The sequence below is a fragment of the Lepidochelys olivacea genome (genome assembly GCF_965140295.1).
Source record: "Lepidochelys olivacea isolate rLepOli2 genome assembly, chromosome: 18".
In the NCBI taxonomy this organism is placed as follows: Eukaryota; Metazoa; Chordata; order Testudines; family Cheloniidae; genus Lepidochelys; species Lepidochelys olivacea.
This window is the reverse complement of record NC_140428.1, coordinates 28,703,731-28,721,903: the sequence shown is the minus strand read 5'-3', so window position 1 is coordinate 28,721,903 and position 18,173 is coordinate 28,703,731. Positions and strand designations below refer to the sequence as shown.

Genomic DNA, 18,173 nt, shown 5'->3' with positions numbered 1-18,173 from the left:
CACAGTTGCGATAGCAGTGAGCTGCTGCTGAATGCCACCACTTCCTTGAGCATTTAGGAGTTAAACTACATTGTGATCAGAAATAGCGCACAGAGTCAAAGAATAGGTGGCACATTTGACTCATAGGACTGACTTCATGCCAAGCTGTCCGCAGCGCAATGAGCACACAGCGTGCTTTGTAAGAACAAATGGAAATTATTAACATTGTGTCTCAATAACAACATTAAAGTTCAGAGTCAGAAACCACGGAAAATCTGAAAATCATTTCTGAATTGTCCCCATTTCAGGGGTTCCAGAAGGTGTAACAGGAGTCAGGGGGAATTTTTAGATTTTTTTTTTTTAATGTAAGAGTTGTGTTGGAAGGGAAACCTGCACATTTACAAGATCTAGTAAAGAGCAGTAATAAATAAACTAACAGTCTGTCTGGGCTTTGCATATTACACAACAAACAGCCAGAGAGTAAAAATGACACAGCCTATGTTGTTTGGTGCTCACAAAACAAACTGTGTATAAAGTGGAGGGATGGAAGGTTTCTAAACCTGCCTTTTTTTCTTATACCACTCTAATCTGAGTGATATTTTATTAAAAAAACACTGTACTGTCCAGAACAGAGCAAAGTGGTGCGGGTATAAGAGGAAAAATGCAACTTTTCAAACAATCAGCTGTGGTTTAAATTCTTTACTCCGTACAGCATGTGACCACATTCAAGAAGAGCACTGTTTGCGGTTAATTCATTTTGCTATTATGCTATGCTAATGAAAACACTTCAGTAAAAATATGAGAAACAAGACGGCATTCTCTTTAACCTGTTGATCAAATCCAGCTATTTTCAGTTTGTCAATTTCATGGTGATGCCATTCAAATACATTTGTTTGAAATAGACCAGCAATTATCTATTAAGTCCTTATATGAGCAAGCCTCAGCCAGAAAAGTACAAGTTCTGAAAGTTATTATAGAGCTCAGAAATCAAAACAGTGTTTCAGATGTGTATACATGTATGTGTGTTAACAAGGTGGCCTGTGCCTCTCTGGGGTCTGCCAGTACCTCTAGTTTCAATAAGTGAAGTGACTTTGTAAGCAAATGCTACCTTTGCATTTTAAGGAAATGCAAACGGTATATCTTTTTGTTATGGTCACTTTATTGTAGTTAGACACAGCGGCAATATCAAAAGTTTCTTACCTTTTCTTCCAAAGTTTCCAACGTTGTATCCGCTTTGTCCTGTTAGTAGATAAAATTTCAGTCCCCTTGCTCTGCCTGTCTCCTGCTTTTCATGCGTTTGAAACTGGAATGACAGAAATGCCGAGGCTTTCAGCACAGCCAGAATATTATGAGTGACGTGAACACAGTAGCCAGGGCAACATTGCCAATAAGGAAGAGCTGCTGGGTTCAGAATACATTGTTTCTGCAGGCATAACAGAGAGCACAATGAAACGTTGTTCTAAAAAACTGAAGTCTCTCATTTGCTGACGTGCTTTACGCAGCCTGGTGTGAAGGGGACTGTCTGATATGCTCATGTTCTCCCTCAGGGGCTAAAATGCATAACAGAGGGGTTAGGATTTGCTAAGCCTAAGTAAAAGGGGAAAAAATCAATGCATTTAATTCACTGTTGACTCTTCCAGAGGGGAAAGGAGGAATCTCCTACCTGTGGCAGGCAGTTTTCTCCAGACTGAGTTATCTCTATGTTGTATGCAATTCCTAGGGAAAGGCACCTCTAAAAGTTGCCTAGGGTGTAAATTTAAACCCAAACAGCCATGTGAATGCATGATTAATGTTTCCTTTATACCCCTGTCCTGTCCCTCTTGCTCCGTCCATCTCATCAACAAGCTTCAAGGTTCACCCAAGGTCAGATCTAGTGGACAATCCATGTGATGGAAAAAGACCAGCCTCTCCTTGCAAGGGATCAGCCCTCCCCATTTTTCTCAGTCTTTTGGAATTATGAAGCCCAGTGGCATACTGAAAGTGACAGAGCAGCATAACTCAGCAGGTCATTTTCTAGTCACACACAGGTACACACTTCATGCTTGAGGGGTTTGCACAGACATTGTCCCAGCGACGGCTCTACAATAAGTGAGGTGAGGTCAGGATCCCGTTCACATGTTAACGCTTTGCAGAAGATCCCATTGCTCAATTGTCTATCAGTCTGAGCTTCCTGCAGGCCCCCTGAGCTGTGTGTGCTCAACAGGGTTTCAGAGGCAGTGTAAAACTCAGGGCCCTAATGCCTTCAGTGCCGCAGTGAATTGCATTAGAATTCCTCAGAAGCAAGTATGTTTCCATCCAAAAGCCATACCTAAAACACAGGGCCGCCTCTGATACCCCTGTTCCCCAGGTTTACTCAGCTGATCTCAAATTCCTCCAAACATTCAACTGAATCAGTTTTTCTTCACTTTCTCTCCTGAGACCTGTCCAGTTACTGGTGCACAACGGCTATGAGGATTCAACCCCAGAGGTAGCTGCATCCCAGGGGTGAGGGAAACTATCCTTATTCATATACCACGTCAGCAGAGTGCTGACGGATGCTTGTGAGCTCTGGTGCTATGGAGACGTAAGGAGTCATTGCCACCATTAATGAGAATAGTAACAAATATGCAATACTCATTTGGAAGCTGAGAGGAGTCTTCAAATTAAAAACTCTTCTGTTTCAATTAGCAAGTGGAGAATGGCTGGTTCAGGTAATTAGGAATGGAAGCTAGACCAATGGTGATGCATTCATATCCAGTCCAAGCTGATACTGACCAAATAGCTGATAGCCAGTTGGTAGCTGGTGAGTTTCAGCCAATTTCCTGGGGGAAAACTGTCCACCTCACCTACTGCACTGTAATTGTCTCTTGTCAACAGTCTGATCGGAGGCCCAGCGTCTCCTGGTGCCTCTCCAACTAAGGCTTGGGCGGTAAGATGCATTGGCAAGAGGCAGCTCGGCGGAAGCTTGCACTGCTGCTGCCTGTGCTCTGTAGCTAGCTTGGCAAATTCAGTCTTCCGAGCTGTCAGGCTGGTGCTTTGTGTGGGTTTAAAATAGGGCAAGTGTGAGGAGAATTTAACCAGCCCCACATCCCCACCTTGAAGCAGATGTGCCAAGGGGTAACTCTTCTCGTCTGCCCACTAGTGCTTCCTATTGTGGAACACTTGTTGCTGGCAATGCCACCTTTCATAACTGCTTGCTCTCTCCTTCTGTAGGTTCCTGTTGGAGCAGCACCACCTCGTGGCTTTTGTGAAATGGTGCACAGGATCTGGATGCCACGGTGTGTTCATTTACAACCATGCTTTTGTGATGTTTGCCTTTCTAATTCCATGTTGTTTATTACCTCAGAGATCACTCCATGCCCCCACCCTTTTAAAGACCACACCTTTAGAGTAGGGATTTTCCCACGGCAGAATCAGGGCAGTGGAGTTTCTGTGTTTTGAAGAGATAAAAGGGAGGTCAGGTTCAGATCAATCCAGAGCTTTTCTTCAGAGTGTTGTTATACATTTTGTATTGTGGTAGTCCTGAGAGTCCCAGCAAAGGATCCATAAGAACATAACAGCCAGACTGGGTCAGACCAAAGGTCCATCTAGCCCAGTATCCTGCCTTCCGACAGTGGCCAATGCCAGGTGCCCCAGAGGGAATGAACAGACCAGGGACTCATCAAGTGATCCATCCCCTGTCGGCCACTCCCAGCTTCTGGCAAACAGTGGCTAGGGACCCCATTGCTCTCCAACCTGGCTAACAGCCATTGGTGGACCCATCCTCCATGAACGTATCTAGTTCTTTTTTTGAACCCTGTTATAGTCTTGGCCTTCACAACATTCTCTGGCAAAAAGTTCCACAGGTTGACTGTGCGTTGTGTGAAAAAATACATCCAGTTGTTTTAAACCTGCTGCCTATTAATTTCATTTGGTGACCCCTAGTTCTTGGGTTATGAAAAGGAGTAAATAACACTTCCTTATTTACTTTCTCCAGGATCAGGGCCTTGTTGAGCTATGCACTCCACACACATATGAATTGGGGGTAGAGGTTTTGGCTCCAGTGCCCAGGCAAAATTCCTGTCTTAGACCACTGTGCAGTGTCACTGTGAGCTGTTAAACAGTTGCCACATTCCACCCCAGAGCAGGCTGCATTTCATCACAGGAGGAAGTGATTTGTATGTGCACGCTATGATGAGATCTGAAATCACGGGGAAGAAAGGTGGCTTTTATTATTATTATTATTAACCAAAGCTGCTGTGAAGTGAGTCCCACATGAGAGTTCTGCCTTGGGGCCCGCAGGGCTGAGGGGACAGGAAGCTGTACGCACTACAGCTTCTCTGGTTTGATTCCCCTCTCTACTGTGCGCCCCTCGCTACTGCCTGTCCCTGGGAACGGTGCCACCACCTCTGCTCCCCACCAAGGGAAAGCTCGGCAGTGACACAGATCTCAGTGCCCCCAGGGTCAAAGCCTCCCCTCCTCTCATTCCTGCTCCTTCCCCATGGCATGGACACCCCCCCATCGCCTCCGCCCAGCCAGGCCCCTGCTCCCTTCCCAGATCCCCCCCCCAGCCAGGCCCCTGCTCCCTTCCCAGATCCCCCCCTCAGCCAGGCCCCTGCTCCCTTCCCAGATCCCACCCCCCCGCCAGGGCCCTGCTTCCTTCCTCGACACCCCCCCCCCCGCGAGGCCCCTGCTCCCTTCCCAGATCCCCCCCCCCCCCAGCCAGGCCCCTGCTCCCTTCCCAGATCCCCCGCCCCAGCCAGGCCTCTGCTCCCTTCCCAGATCCCCCCCCCCCGCCCGGCCCCTGCTCCCTTCCCAGATCCCCCCCCAGCCAGGCCCCTCCTCCCTTCCCAAATCCCCCCCCTCAGCCAGCCCCCTGCTCCCTTCCCAAATCCCCACCCTCAGCCAGGCCCCTGCTCCCTTCCCAGATCCCCCCCCCCCCCAGCCAGGCCCCTGCTCCCTTCCCAGATCCACCCCCTCAGCCAGGCCCCTGCTCCCTTCCCAGATCCCCCCCCAGCCAGGCCCCTGCTTCCTTCCCAGATCCCCCCCTCAGCCAGGCCCCTGCTCCCTTCCCAGATCCCCCCCCTCAGCCAGGCCCCTGCTCCCTTCCCAGATCCACCCCCCCCAGCCAGGCCCCTGCTCCCTTCCCAGATCCCCCCCCCCGCCAGGGCCCTGCTTCCTTCCTCGACACCCCCCCCCGCCAGGCCCCTGCTCCCTTCCCAGATCCCCCCCCAGCCAGGCCCCTGCTCCCTTCCCAGATCCCCCCCCCCCCAGCCAGGCCCCTGCTCCCTTCCCAGATCCCCCCCCCAGCCCTTGCTCCCCCCCGATCCCCCCCCCTGCCAGGCCCCGCCCCCTGCCAGATCCCCCACCGCCTGAGAGGCAGGGGACGGGCCCGGATCCCAGTCCCTGCACAGGTAGCGCTAATCGATCCCAGAGATGCAGATGGCTAAGGGGTGGCGGTCGGGGGAAATCTCTTCGCTCAGTGCTTGGCCGGCATGGCCTGCGCTCTGCGTGCTTCGGGGGTGGGGTGGGCGGGTGGCACATGCGCGTTTGCGCGAGACGCACGCGGGGGGTGTAGTCGGCACATGCGCCAGATGCACACGGGTGATTTGGCGCATGCGCGTCGCGCCGCCCTCCCTTTCTGCTCCTCTCGTTGCAGCCGCCATGGCGCCTGTGGTGAGTGTCCAGCCACGCCGGGCCCGGGCCGGCCTCCCCGCGGGCTCCGAGCCCCGGCGGGCTCCGAGCCCCGGCCGCTCGGCTCCCCTGGCGCGGGGGTGGCCGCGGGGCCGGCCGGGCGCGCGCTGCGGGGCGGGTGCCGGGGGAGGCCGCGAGCCCTCCTGCTCCCGCCGCCGCTTCCTGAGGGCCCGGGGGGCCGCGCCGGGGGCCTCTTTCCCGCCGCGGCCTGGCCGGCCTAGGAGCCCCCCCGCGTCCCGGCGCCTCCTGCGGCGCCGCCCCCTCCCCCGGGCTCTGGGCGCTGCAGGCCGGGAGCTCCCCGGCGGCCCCCGCCTCGCGGCCGCACGGAGGCGCCGGGCTGGCTCCCGAGGCTGGGGGGCTTGGGGCAGCCGTCGGAGCCGGGCGCCGCGCGGTCCTGTCCCCCTGCCCTGGCTGCGTGGCCCTGAGAAATCTGGCCGGGGACACGGCGCGTCCCGTCCGGGGGGTGCCAGTGTCTCCGGGGCCTGGCAGCGCGGCGAACGAGCTCTGCCCTCCTGTCGCCCTCCCTGCCGCTACGACAGGCCGCTGCGGCTCGTGCCCCGGCCGAAGGTTCATAGAGTCATAGACTATCAGGGTGGGAAGGGACCTCAGCAGGTCCTCTAGTCCAACCCCCTGCTCAAAGCAGGGCCAATCCCCAATTTTTGCCCCAGATCCCTAAATGGCCCCCTCAAGGATTGAACTCACAACCCTGGGTTTAGCAGGCCCATGCTCAAACCACTGAGCTATTCCTTCATCTTGGCATGCGCAACCCGTCTCACTTCATTTCTTTCTGACTTCGCAGAAGAAGCCTGCGACGAAAGGTGGCAAAAAAAAGAAGCAGGTCCTAAAATTTACTCTGGACTGCACCCATCCCGTCGAAGATGGAATCATGGACGCAGCCAACTTCGTAAGTTTTAAATGCTCTACCGTCAGCGTGGCTTTAACTGTAATGGCGTTTGCCGCTAGGGGGTCCAGCAAAGGAATCATTTGGTAGCTAAATGCAATGATTATGAAAATATATTTATTATAGCAAAAATCCACTGACTTGTTCTTCCCTTCCGTGCATCACTCTCTAACATTCTCTCATATCCCCAAAGGTGTACATCGGTGTTGTTGGCCTGCTTGGTCATAGCCACTGCTAACTATAAACCTCTATTTCCTGAGCCTGTTTCCCACCCTGTTGGGAACTTTCCTTCTCTCTTTCCAGTTGTCTCCTCCCCCTCAAGCTGCAGTTAGTGGCAACAGTATCACCACCTTTAAAGCCTTACCTATGCTAGGTTTGGCAAAAAGTTTCTCGCAATGCAGTGCTGTGGTGGGAAACCTTGTGTTGTGAAGGCTCCTGTACAGATCTGCTTTGAGCAGGGTTTCATTGTATGGCATTCAAAGGCAGGTGGCTATAGAAGCTGATCTACAGCAGGGTTTCTACTGTGACTATTACCAATAGAGAAGCAATGTTGGGATTTATCTAAAAATCTTACTGTAGATGAGATGTTGTTAAAAGGGTGGGCACTGGTTAGTGCTTGGCATTGAGAATTGGTAAATTTTGATTTCACTCACCTTGGGCTGGCAGCTAAGTGGAACTTTGCAAAGTTAATGCATGATTCTCATGAAAGGAACCATATTTGCTTCTAGCACCTTTCAGACCCTGGCTGCTCTTCTGGAATAGTAAGGCAAACCCTTTCCATGCTGGCTTTAAATCACACTAATTGTATGTTCCCTGGGTAGCATAGTCCAAGCCTGAGTGTATGACAAAACCTTTTGTTAGACTAGTGTTTTACGGCAAAACTTTTAGAAGTTCCATAGGCATTTAGATTGTCTCTTAGGCTTTGTTTTGTCTGAAAAATTGTCACGTTTACCCTAGGGTAGAACAGGGCCAGCTAAATCAAGCTACAAGGTGTTGCTCTACATATACACTAGGGTGAAAAGGTTGAGCTTCATTTATGCTTAGCTAATACATGCTGTCTTAGATTGATTTACATTTGACCATTTTATTTAGTCAAGATGAAGTCTAATACTCTGTCTATATTAGCAGTCCTGTCACATTTGACATTGGAAGCCATATACACACATTTTGTTCAGCCTTGACTGAAGGGAAACTATTAGTATTTTGCTGGTGTGGTCATGGCCGAACAATAACTGATGCATGAAGTGTGAGACTCCAGTTAAATATGGCAGGATTTCTTGTGATTCTACATGTAGGGTTCATATTTGTTCCAGTTTGCACCTGTTGTAATAACTTAAGTCAGTGATGATAGATGAGGACATGAATGATGTGAAGTCAGTGCAGAATTTGACCTTAAGTGAGAAGACCATTGTGGTGACAAGAAAAGGAGTACTTGTGGCACCTTAGAGACCAACAAATTTATTTGAGCATAAGCTTTCGTGAGCTACAGCTCGCTTCATCGGATGCATTCAGTGGACTGTGTGGCACAAGCTGTCAGCATAGTCTGTGAGGTATGTAGATTGTAATAGATTTTTTACCTTCAGTCCTTTTGGTACGATGTCCATCTGTTTGCATTTGAAAAGGAAGATGATGTCTGTCTGTATCTCTACAAGTTTTTTTATGAAGTTGGTAGATTTCCACTCCATACGGCCAAATTCAGTGCCTTGCATAATGACAGGTTTCAGAGTAGCAGTAGCTACTGCTGAATGCATCCAATGAAGTGAGCTGTAGCTCACGAAAGCTTATGCTCAAATAAATTTGTTGGTCTCTAAGGTGCCACAAGTACTCCTTTTCTTTTTGTGAATACAGACTAACACAGCTGCTATTCTGAAAATTGTGGTGACATTAATAGCATAAATTGTCTGTCTGGTTCTCTTGAAGTGGTTTACTGTGTCCACACAACAGGCAAGTCCATGCATAGCACAAAGTACACCTTTGGTTGTACTGTGTTTTCTGGGGCATGTGACTCGCTTATCCCATAATGCTGGGAACAAGGGCTTTAGGCTTACTTCCGGATGTGAAGCAAACATTGTGTAATGAAATTAGGACAACTGAACCTTTGTGCAGCTGGGAGGCCAGTGCTTTGGAGGCTTCAGGTGGTCAGGACTAAAGACTCTCTCCCAGGTATTATAACCAACCATTGCAACCTTCTGTAAAAAGCATAGGTTCTATGCTGAAGTTGAAAGTTTGGGCTGTTCGTTGCACTAGTTTTGCCTAATGTAAGTTTGTAGAATAGTTTTAGCACTGTTGGGTTGCTATATGTAGCCAGGGAAAGCATGTTCAAACAGTACTAGCATCCTTCTGGGATAAAAAAAACAAATTTTAAAGTGGATTTACTTAACATAAATTCTCTGTTGTGTTGATCGGGATCTCTCTTGGATAGCTGTTCTGCACTGCAAATTTAAATCAACCTAAGACTATGTCTACACTAAAGCTTATGTTGGCAGAACTTATATTGCTCAAACAAACCTCCCCCGCAAACGACATAAATTACACCGATATAGCGCTGTCCACACTGGCGCTTATGTCATTGGGAGCACTTCTCCCATTGACATAGCTTCTGCCACACGTTGAGGTGGTTTTATTATACTGACAGGAGAGCTCTTTCCCGTCGGCATAGTGTCTTCACCAGAGGTGCTGCAGTGGTGGTACTGCAGACCTGTATGTGTAGACATGCCCTGTGTTATGTCGATGTACAGCCACCGCAGTAATTGAATTGGTTTTACACGTTTATGCTATGCTCCTTGTGTCGGTGGTGCACATCCAGGAGCACTTGCACCAATTTAACTGCCAGCCTGGGGCATTGCGGGACAATTTCTGAAAGGCAGCAACAGTTGATGTAAGCAACACAGTGTCTACACCAGTGGTTCTCAACCTGTGGCCCAGTCAGCACACAGTTGCGGACCATGTGATATCCTCAGGGCCATACAGGTAGTATTGGATGCAGCCCACAATGGTATATAGGTTGAGAACCACTGGTCTACGCCGACACGACTTAAGCACTATACCTCTTGCGGAGATGGAGTTATTAAGTTAGTGTTGTGGCAAGTTACATTGCTGGGAGCTACATTTTAGTGTATATGCTTACAGAGTTAGGTTGATGTAAACTGCCTTACGTCGACTTAACTCTGTAGTGTAGACCAGGCCTAACTCTTTACAACAGACGTTTCTGGCTACTGAGTTATGTTGTGGCTTCTCAGGTCTGTGGAGGGCAGTTTCTAGTGTTGTGTTGGAATATTCTTGAACTGAATTGTCTACTTTCTTTGAATTACCTTCATATAAATAACTGAAATGTCCTGTATTCTGTGGGCTCGCTACAAATGCAGTCATTAATCCTAAACCAACAAGTGGCTTTAGAAACTAGGCCATATAGTTCTGACTTTGATCAACTATATTTTCTATTGGTTTGCTAATTTAATGCCTGCTGATCAGGATCATTGTGGGAAATACTAGAATTGTTTGTAACACTGACATTTCTTGGAAGTACTGGGAACTTTTTCAACAGCCCTGTATTTTTTTTTTATAAAATGTAGTTCTGAATGTGTAAATATTTTTTATTCATGGTGTATTGTCCAATGATTACTATGTAACTTTATTTAAGACTTCGAGTTTAAACACTTTTTTATACTATACCCATTTCATAGATCAAAAATAAAATGATACAAGGTGATGGAGGTGATTGGGTGGAACAGTGCCGTTCGAGTGCAGCTCAGTGCCTTTTTAATTTATTGAAGTCCTTATCAGAAATGTAGGTGTCTGTTGTTGATTCAGCGAGCTGATCTGATCGTCCCATTAGGATTATAATAGAATACCGAAGGTCATCAGACTTCAGATTTTTTATAACTTTGACATCCTGGTAAAATACTAGAATTTCAAATTTATAACTTAGACACCTTCTAGTTTCTTCGTGATCACTATTTTGTTATTGGTTGTGGAGCCTCCAACTGGATATACTTTGCAGAGAAGATGGCCACTGCTATATTTTCTTTGATGGCTGCATAGTGGTTTATGGGATTTCAAAGGGAAATGGGCTAGCTGAAATGTGTATGAGACACTTTGGTAGGATTCTTATATCACTACAATCTTTTAGAATCCTTTTTGTATGCTCTTTATCACTAAATGTGAGATGTGAAATTAGGAAAGTAAGTTTTATAAAGGTGGCCATTAAGTTTCCTCTTTATTGTGGTTTAAACCTTTGTAGGAACTTGAATCCTTATAACCTTATTTTTGTCAGATATCCAGAAAGATGAATACCTAAGACTGGTGAATACGTCCAAGCATCAAAGGCCTGATGGGTGTTGCTCACTATAACCGTGATTCTGCAATGATTTGTGCATATGCTTAATATTAGGTACCTGGGTAGTCCCATTTAGGCCAGTAGGACTAATCATATTAATCTTTGTAGGTTCCGGGTCTAAGTCTTTGGGAGGAATATAGTAATCATTTGCTTTCAATGTTTGATGTGTGAGGAAGTCACTTTAAAACTTGTCTGGCTTTTGGTTAAAGTAAATTGGGGGAAAGTGCTCTTCAATCTTATGTTTTGGATGCTAGGAAGTTAGTGGAGACATTTTGCCATTCGAGGCAGAGAGACTTTATGGCTATAACTCTGACTAACAAATCTTACCCTTATTTTGCAGGAGCAGTTCTTGCAGGAACGAATCAAAGTGAATGGAAAAGCTGGTAATCTGGGTGGAGGTGTGGTGACCATTGAGAGAAGCAAGAGCAAAATTACTGTAACTTCAGAGGTGCCATTTTCCAAGAGGTAAGGGAGAGGAGGCAGTGTAAATTTATTGGAATAATGTAAAGGGAATGTCTAGCTAAAGGGGTTAAGGAGTGGGATACAAAGCTTTTCTCTCTGGAAGGCTAGTTCCAATCAATCTCAGGTTGGTAATGACAACAGCCATCAGATTTCAGTGGTATTTATGATGTCACAGTCCAGATTCTAATGTACTGATGTTGGTACAACAAACATCAGTCACCATTGATGCTGTTTGGCCCCCTTTTGGCAGTCTCAGCTAAGGGTCTATGGAGTTTGAACTTCCTGCCCTCTAGGTCAGCCTTGACTTGTGTTAGCGAAGAGGGTAGTGAGAACGTGTTTGTGGCTGCTGTCTATGCTATACCTATTCTGTAGATAAGTGAATAGGCTTCAGTAGATTAGAGGATCTACTACTAGCAGCAGATATCTCCAATGGATACTACATTGAAAAGGCTCTGAGTTACTACAGAGAATTCTTTCCCAGGTGTCTGGCTGCTGGGTCTTGCCCATACGCTCAGGGTCTAACTGATAGCCATATTTGGGGTCAGGAAGGAATTTTCCCTCAGGTCACATTGGCAGAGACCCTGGTGGTTTTTTGCCTTTTTCTGCAGCATAGGGCACAGGGTCACTTGCAGGTTTAAACTAGTGTAATTGGTGGATTCCATGTAACTTTAAATCTTTAAATTATGATGTGAGGACTTCAGTAACTCAGCCAGAGGTTAGGGGTCTATTACAGAAGTGGGTGGGTGATGTTCTGTGGCCTGCAATGTGGAGGAGGTCAGATGAGATGATCATGATGGTCCCTTCTGACTCCCTATGAGGACTTCACAGTTCACGATTGTTGTTCTGTACCTTTTGCTAAATTTACTGTAGGAAGACCATGGTTTGGTCTTTTAGAGTGACAATTTAAAAGACACCGATGATGACAATTTGAACAGTTATACCACTAGGAGAGTTCTCTCTCACTTTGTTTAGAACTCGAGTGTGTCACCAAGAGACAGGTCACTTTCCTAATTGACAAGCATCACATTCATAACACTTCTTTCCTAATGCTTTCTTTTTTATGCCTAACTCTGATCCTCTGGGTCCTCAGAATCTCTGCCATTAAATATTAATGCATTAGACAATCTTACGTCTCATTACTACAAGTTGAAAACAAGTCAAGACAGGTCTGTCTTGGAGAGGATTTGGGAAATGGCTTTCAGCTCCACTGGTGAACTGCACGTGTGGTTATGCATAGTGACTGTATTTGTGTTCCTAAACAAAAACCTTCGTTAGAGTTTTACGGTGGAAGATATTTCAGTGGTGTGCAGCTGACGCCTAACAAAAAACTTTTTTTTATACAACAGTTCTACAACCTCCTAAAATATCTCAAAATAAGGCTAGAAATTAAAACAATCCAGATGATTCCCACTACTATATAATCTTCCATTTCCTGGTCATCCTACCAGACTTCAGCCTCCCACCCCACCTTTATACTGTCCCCTAAAAATTATTTTAAAAAAAAGCAGGTAAAGGCCAAAAATTACTGGGAGACATACATTTTAATTATTCAGTGGAACTATTTCTTTTTTATTTAGGAAGTTAACAGGTTTATAAATCTTTGCCATGTAATATTAGAGACAAAACAATAATTACATTATGCAGCAATGCAATCAGTTATCTCTATTTAACATGGAGATACCATTTTACAAAGTGAGCATTGTTACGCTTCCCACAACATGTTTTTGGTAATTTTATTAAATTGATTGAAACCTCTGATTGCATATATAACAAAGCAGGCATGTCTAAAAATACGCTGACTGGAACCATTCTAATATGCTCCTCTTCTGTCTCCTCAAATCCTGCATCAGTTACCATCCTTCTAGAATGTAACAGCAGCATTCCTGGAAGCAAGGAACTAACATCAGGACCCAGCTGAACTTGGTTCCATTTAGTTGCTTGGATGTACAATCTTGTTTTGACTTGTAAATTGTATAAAATAGGTGAGGTTAAAAGTAGGACATACCTTTCAAATGATTTTTTGGCCATAACCACATTTGAAAAGGATACAGTAGAAATTCACAAACAACCTGAATCACTGGACAACTTTAATCGTCAGATCTAGATTAAGCATGTAAGTGTTTTGACAGTGTTAAATTTCTGCTGGATTATGCAGAAACAGACATGGTAGCTTTCAAAAATGCTAGTAACCAATATATCGGAGCAGTAGTATTTACATTTCTACAGGGCCTTTCATCCCAATGGAGCGGAAAGTGCTTAATTGTCCATACAGACCAACTGAAATACAACCACATTTGGAGTGGGGTGTGGTAACTAGGTGGAGCACAGCACGCTGCATGCCAGAGCAGCAAGGACCAAAGCAATGCCAGAGCAGCAAGGACCAAAGCATCAGTAGGATTAAAAAAGGTTAATACACAAACCATCCACTACAGAGGGTATATAATAACTTAAATACATGCAACATAAAATCTACTAATTTAAAATTTTCAACAACTGGTAACAGAAAGGAGGATACTGTTGATACACAGCAAGTGATCAAAGTGCATTTAAAGGTCACTTTTGCATGGAATTTTATTAAAAATTGGACCTATGCACCCTTTTTGCTTGTTTCTTCTTCTGCTTTTATTTTAGCCATAGAAATATCAATTATCTGAATTCTGGCCTTCCCAGTTCGTTCTGGAGGGTCTATCAGATAACTCAATACAATGAGTAACATCTTTGTTCTGTTGAAGTCAGTAGGAGTTTTACCATTCTCATCAGCGGAGCTAAGATTGCACTTAATACAAACTTAAGTGCCAGTAGGTAGAAATATATATGACAAGTTATTACTTTCCTGTTTAGAGTATTTAGTTCAGTCTGTCCCTATGAATTAGGTGACCCATTGCCATGTCAAGGCTGGTCGGCTACCTCTTCATTTTGATAAGTAAACTATTTTTCAAAGAGGTTGTTTATGACCAATTTAAGTTCTTGACACTTAAAACAATTTGCAGATGTTTGAAGTAAAATCCTTTGGTACATGGTAGGACATAAGAGTTACAAGAAATATTTGGTGGATACATTTCTGTTGGTAACCTGCTATAATTTAATTGCTGGGTTATGCCTTTTACTGACATAATAGGCTAGCTTTGGAAATCTCAGCAATCCTCCATTTAACATAAAATGCAAATACTCTGCCCAGTTGACAGCCATTTCACACCTTAAGAGTGACACCTTTCGGCTTCTCAGTGATGCCTTGAGAGGGTCTGAAAGGTGTCTTAAAGGTGTTTTTTTTTCTGCTTTCTTTTTACATTAGAAGTTCAAGTCTTGTCTGCCTTGGAAGCTTTTCTGAAACCTGGAGAACCAATGAAGTCTTGATATCACATAACTCCAGACAGTGAAAGTTGAACAATTGAAGAACTGATTTTTAGTTACTATTTTAAGTCTCTTTTTAATGCCTGGTTAACATGAGTGAATAACGTTTTGGTGAAAGGAAGCATTTGTTCCAGGTTCACCTTGCTCACCCTTTCAGTTAGTTGAGTAGGTGTGCATTATATACATAAAAAGAAAAGGAGTACTTGTGGCACCTTAGAGACTAACCAATTTATTTGAGCATAAGCTTTCGTGAGCTACAGCTTTATTTATTTATTTGAGCTTATGCTCAAATAAATTGGTTAGTCTCTAAAGTGCCACAAGTCCTCCTTTTCTTTTTGCGAATACAGACTAACACGGCTGTTACTCTGAAACCTGTCATTATATACATATTGAGTTATCTGATAGACCCTCCAGAATGAACTGGGAAGGCCAGAATTCAGATAATTGATATTTCTATGGCTAAAATAAAAGCAGAAGAAACAACAAGCAAAAAGGGTGCATAGGTCCAATTTTTAATAAAATTCCATGCAAAAGTGACCTTTAAATGCACTTTGATCACTTGCTGTGTATCAACAGTATCCTCCTTTCTGTTACCAGTTGTTGAAAATTTTAATTTAGTAGATTTTATGTTGCATTTATTTAAGTTATTATATACCCTCTGTAGTGGATGGTTTGTGTATTAACCTTTTTTAATCCTACTGATGCTTTGGTCCTTGATTTTCTCTGGTTGACACACTAGTCAGTTCATATCAGGGTACAGTAGGTACTTGTGAATTTTTAAATAGTTTTTTTAAAAAGCCTGAAGTTGAATTTATTTAGTAACATCTATGTGCAGATTTTAATTCCCTCCGAAACATGGTTTTCTTAGTATTCTCATTACTTGTGTAGGTGCTAAAATTTTAAACTTCATATGAAGTCTTCAGAAATTAGTGATTAACAGATGACCAATTTACATTTATCATGATTACATTTAGTATTTGGTACTAATATTTAAATGAAGACATATGCACACTCTGAAATAGAAACTGATACCTCATTTGTTTGGGGCTAATTTTCTAAATAGCTGATTAGGCTGCTGAGAGAATTTTTTGAATATTGAAGTGGAAAATAAATTAAATGAATTCCTTCCTTTTAAAGGATAGTCTAGTAATGACACAATATTAATCATTCAAAGAAGTCTAAATTATGAAAAAACATCTTTGGGGGGAAAATGTATAAACTACCAATACATTAGAAATACATTTAAATGTCTTATCTGTTGGTCAGCAAAGTACTTAAAATCATTGACTTTTAGCAGTTAAACATCTTCCAGTGTATCTTTCATACAATAGTTGTCTCTTCGAGGCCTTACACTGAGCAGTCCCTACCTACACCATTGACCTTGTCTACTTTCTAGTTCCTTTTGTCCCCATCTGCCAACAATGCTAGCTTTGATACCCTCCTGTTGTGTCTTTTGTCATCTTTATGCCTTGTACCTGGAACGCCCTTTCATCCTATTTGCCCAACCTCCACCCTTTTCTCAATCAGATCCTAAAGACTCATTTTTCTAGACCCACTTAAAAGCTATAAATGTTTTTACTCTTCCAAAATTAGCAGGGACTAGGCTGAGGGGAAGCTTGAGACTTAGTTCCATGTTTTTATATATAAAATGTGTTCGTACACATCCCCTGATTATTTTGCATATATGTTGCCTACCTTTCGCCTACCCTTTTGTGTTGTCCTTTTAAGATTGTATGGTCTTCAAGGCAGGGAGAGTCTCCTGCATGTCAGCACAGAACCTAGCACGTTCTGAGCACTACTGCAATAATGACTTAGTAAAGAATTGAAAAATGTCAGTTGGTCCATTTCTCTCTGAGAGGTTTTACAGCTTCTCTGGTTAAACTTTATTTGATACCACAGAAATTTAACTTAATCTTTTTTTCTCTTGTTGTTTCTTGGTTTGGTTTTGAGAGAGGAAGAGAATGGCTAGCCTTTCTGCATTGTGTGGCATACCTCTGTTACACAAGATTGATTCTGTGATTCATAGCGTCTCATTCTCAGAATCCTCTGGTTTTAATGCATGTCATTCTGCTGTTTTTACTTCAGTGATTCCAAAGGGAGTTTTGCTAAAGTAAGGCCTATAGAAGTTGGCTCATGGTGTCTAAGCTTGGGTGGAATGGAAGGTTAAATGTGCTTTCCTTTTGTATTGAGAGAGCATTCTTTGTCTTGTAGGTGCCCTCTTCTAAAACGTGTTTTGTGTTTACTGGTTTGGGGCTGTGACATTGTGTAACTTGGCCATCCTCTCATAGTGAATTGCTTTACTTTCTCAGTCACTGTTGTGAGTAATACAAGTAATACAATACTTCTGCAGTAATATCATGCTTTTTGGCTTGCCTTGCAGGAATGTAATTTCTCACAAAGGTGACAGTTTTTCTTTTAAGAAAAATTGTTTTTAAAACTGCTTGTCAAAACATTAATGGAAGAGACAATTTGTCCTTTTAAGGTGAGTTAGTGGTAGGGTCCCACAGGGGAGTGTCTTCAGAAAAGACAATATTAAATGCTGCTATTAGGCAAACGTTGCAGACGTGAAAATGCAAAAACACTTTCAACCTACACATTTTCTTTGTTTCTGAAAAAGTAAAATGGCACGTTACAATCTACATCATTACAGCCAATCTTATCATCATTTTCTTATAAAGCGTGAGGAAAATGTTAAGACAAACTCCTGTTTTTTGTTATCAGAGGTGAAAATGAAAGCCACTATTAAATAATGCAAGGTAGGGAAATTCAATTAAATAGCACACAAGATTTTAAGAGCATGTAATGTAGAACGAGTAATTTTTATAGAGTCTTCAGTTCAATTATTGGCTGCCTTCTTTCCACAGATATCTGAAGTACCTCACTAAGAAATATCTGAAGAAAAACAACTTGCGTGACTGGCTGCGTGTAGTTGCCAATAGCAAGGAAAGCTATGAATTGCGATACTTCCAGATTAACCAGGATGAAGAAGAGGAGGAAGAGGAGGATTAAATGCATGTGGATCTGGAAATATTTTGTACATTAAATTTCCTTCAATAAAATGTGGGGAAAAAATGTTAACATTTTTTGTGTTTTCCAAACTCTAGATATCGGCCGCTCTTCCAGTTGTTCAGATTACATAGGGATCACTCTAAAGCCTACTTCTTCATATCGATCTACTTCATAGATAAGGTTTACAGTTTACATTATAAATAATGTTCAACCCCCACTATCAGAAATTTTCTCTCATTACTCTTAATTCAGAGAATTTGTTCAGAAAATCTGAGGTTCCTCATGAAGGGGATATTAAGTTTTCTCCTTTTATTGGAGAATTGAGATTTCCTCTTCATTATAGTGATGCTCCAAGTACAGCAATACTTAATGGTCTCTTTTCAGAGGCTTTATAGCTTGATTAAAATATTCTACACTGAAGTTTGGTAAGCGGTCTGGAAAAGATCATCGCTGGGATCAGGATTTATCCCGTGATACAACACT

The 18,173-nt window shown here is 43.9% G+C and overlaps 2 protein-coding genes across 4 annotated transcripts in view; one reads left to right on the top strand and one right to left on the bottom strand.

Moving 5' to 3' along the window:
* Nucleotides 1–4,475, bottom strand: part of RNF207 (ring finger protein 207) — a 38,478-nt gene extending 34,003 nt beyond the window's left edge. Inside the window, exons 1-2 of one of the 3 annotated variants that reach the window (XM_084651461.1) lie at nt 1,784–4,475; nt 1,180–1,282 (exon numbers count right to left, since the gene is read on the bottom strand). The gene's annotated coding sequence lies outside the window, so the exon portion shown is untranslated. Of the gene's footprint in view, nt 1–1,179 lie in introns of all 3 variants that reach the window. The other 2 variants (XM_084651462.1, XM_084651460.1) reach the window with 2 other exon arrangements.
* Nucleotides 4,476–5,497: 1,022 nt separating this feature from the next.
* Nucleotides 5,498–17,759, top strand: RPL22 (ribosomal protein L22). Its single transcript, XM_084651468.1, has 4 exons — nt 5,498–5,613; nt 6,431–6,535; nt 11,209–11,333; nt 17,546–17,759. The coding sequence occupies exons 1-4, from the start codon at nt 5,554–5,556 to the stop codon at nt 17,688–17,690; spliced, it is 435 nt and encodes a 144-aa protein (XP_084507594.1). The 5' UTR covers nt 5,498–5,553; the 3' UTR covers nt 17,691–17,759.
* The last annotated feature ends 414 nt before the right edge of the window (nt 17,760–18,173 follow it).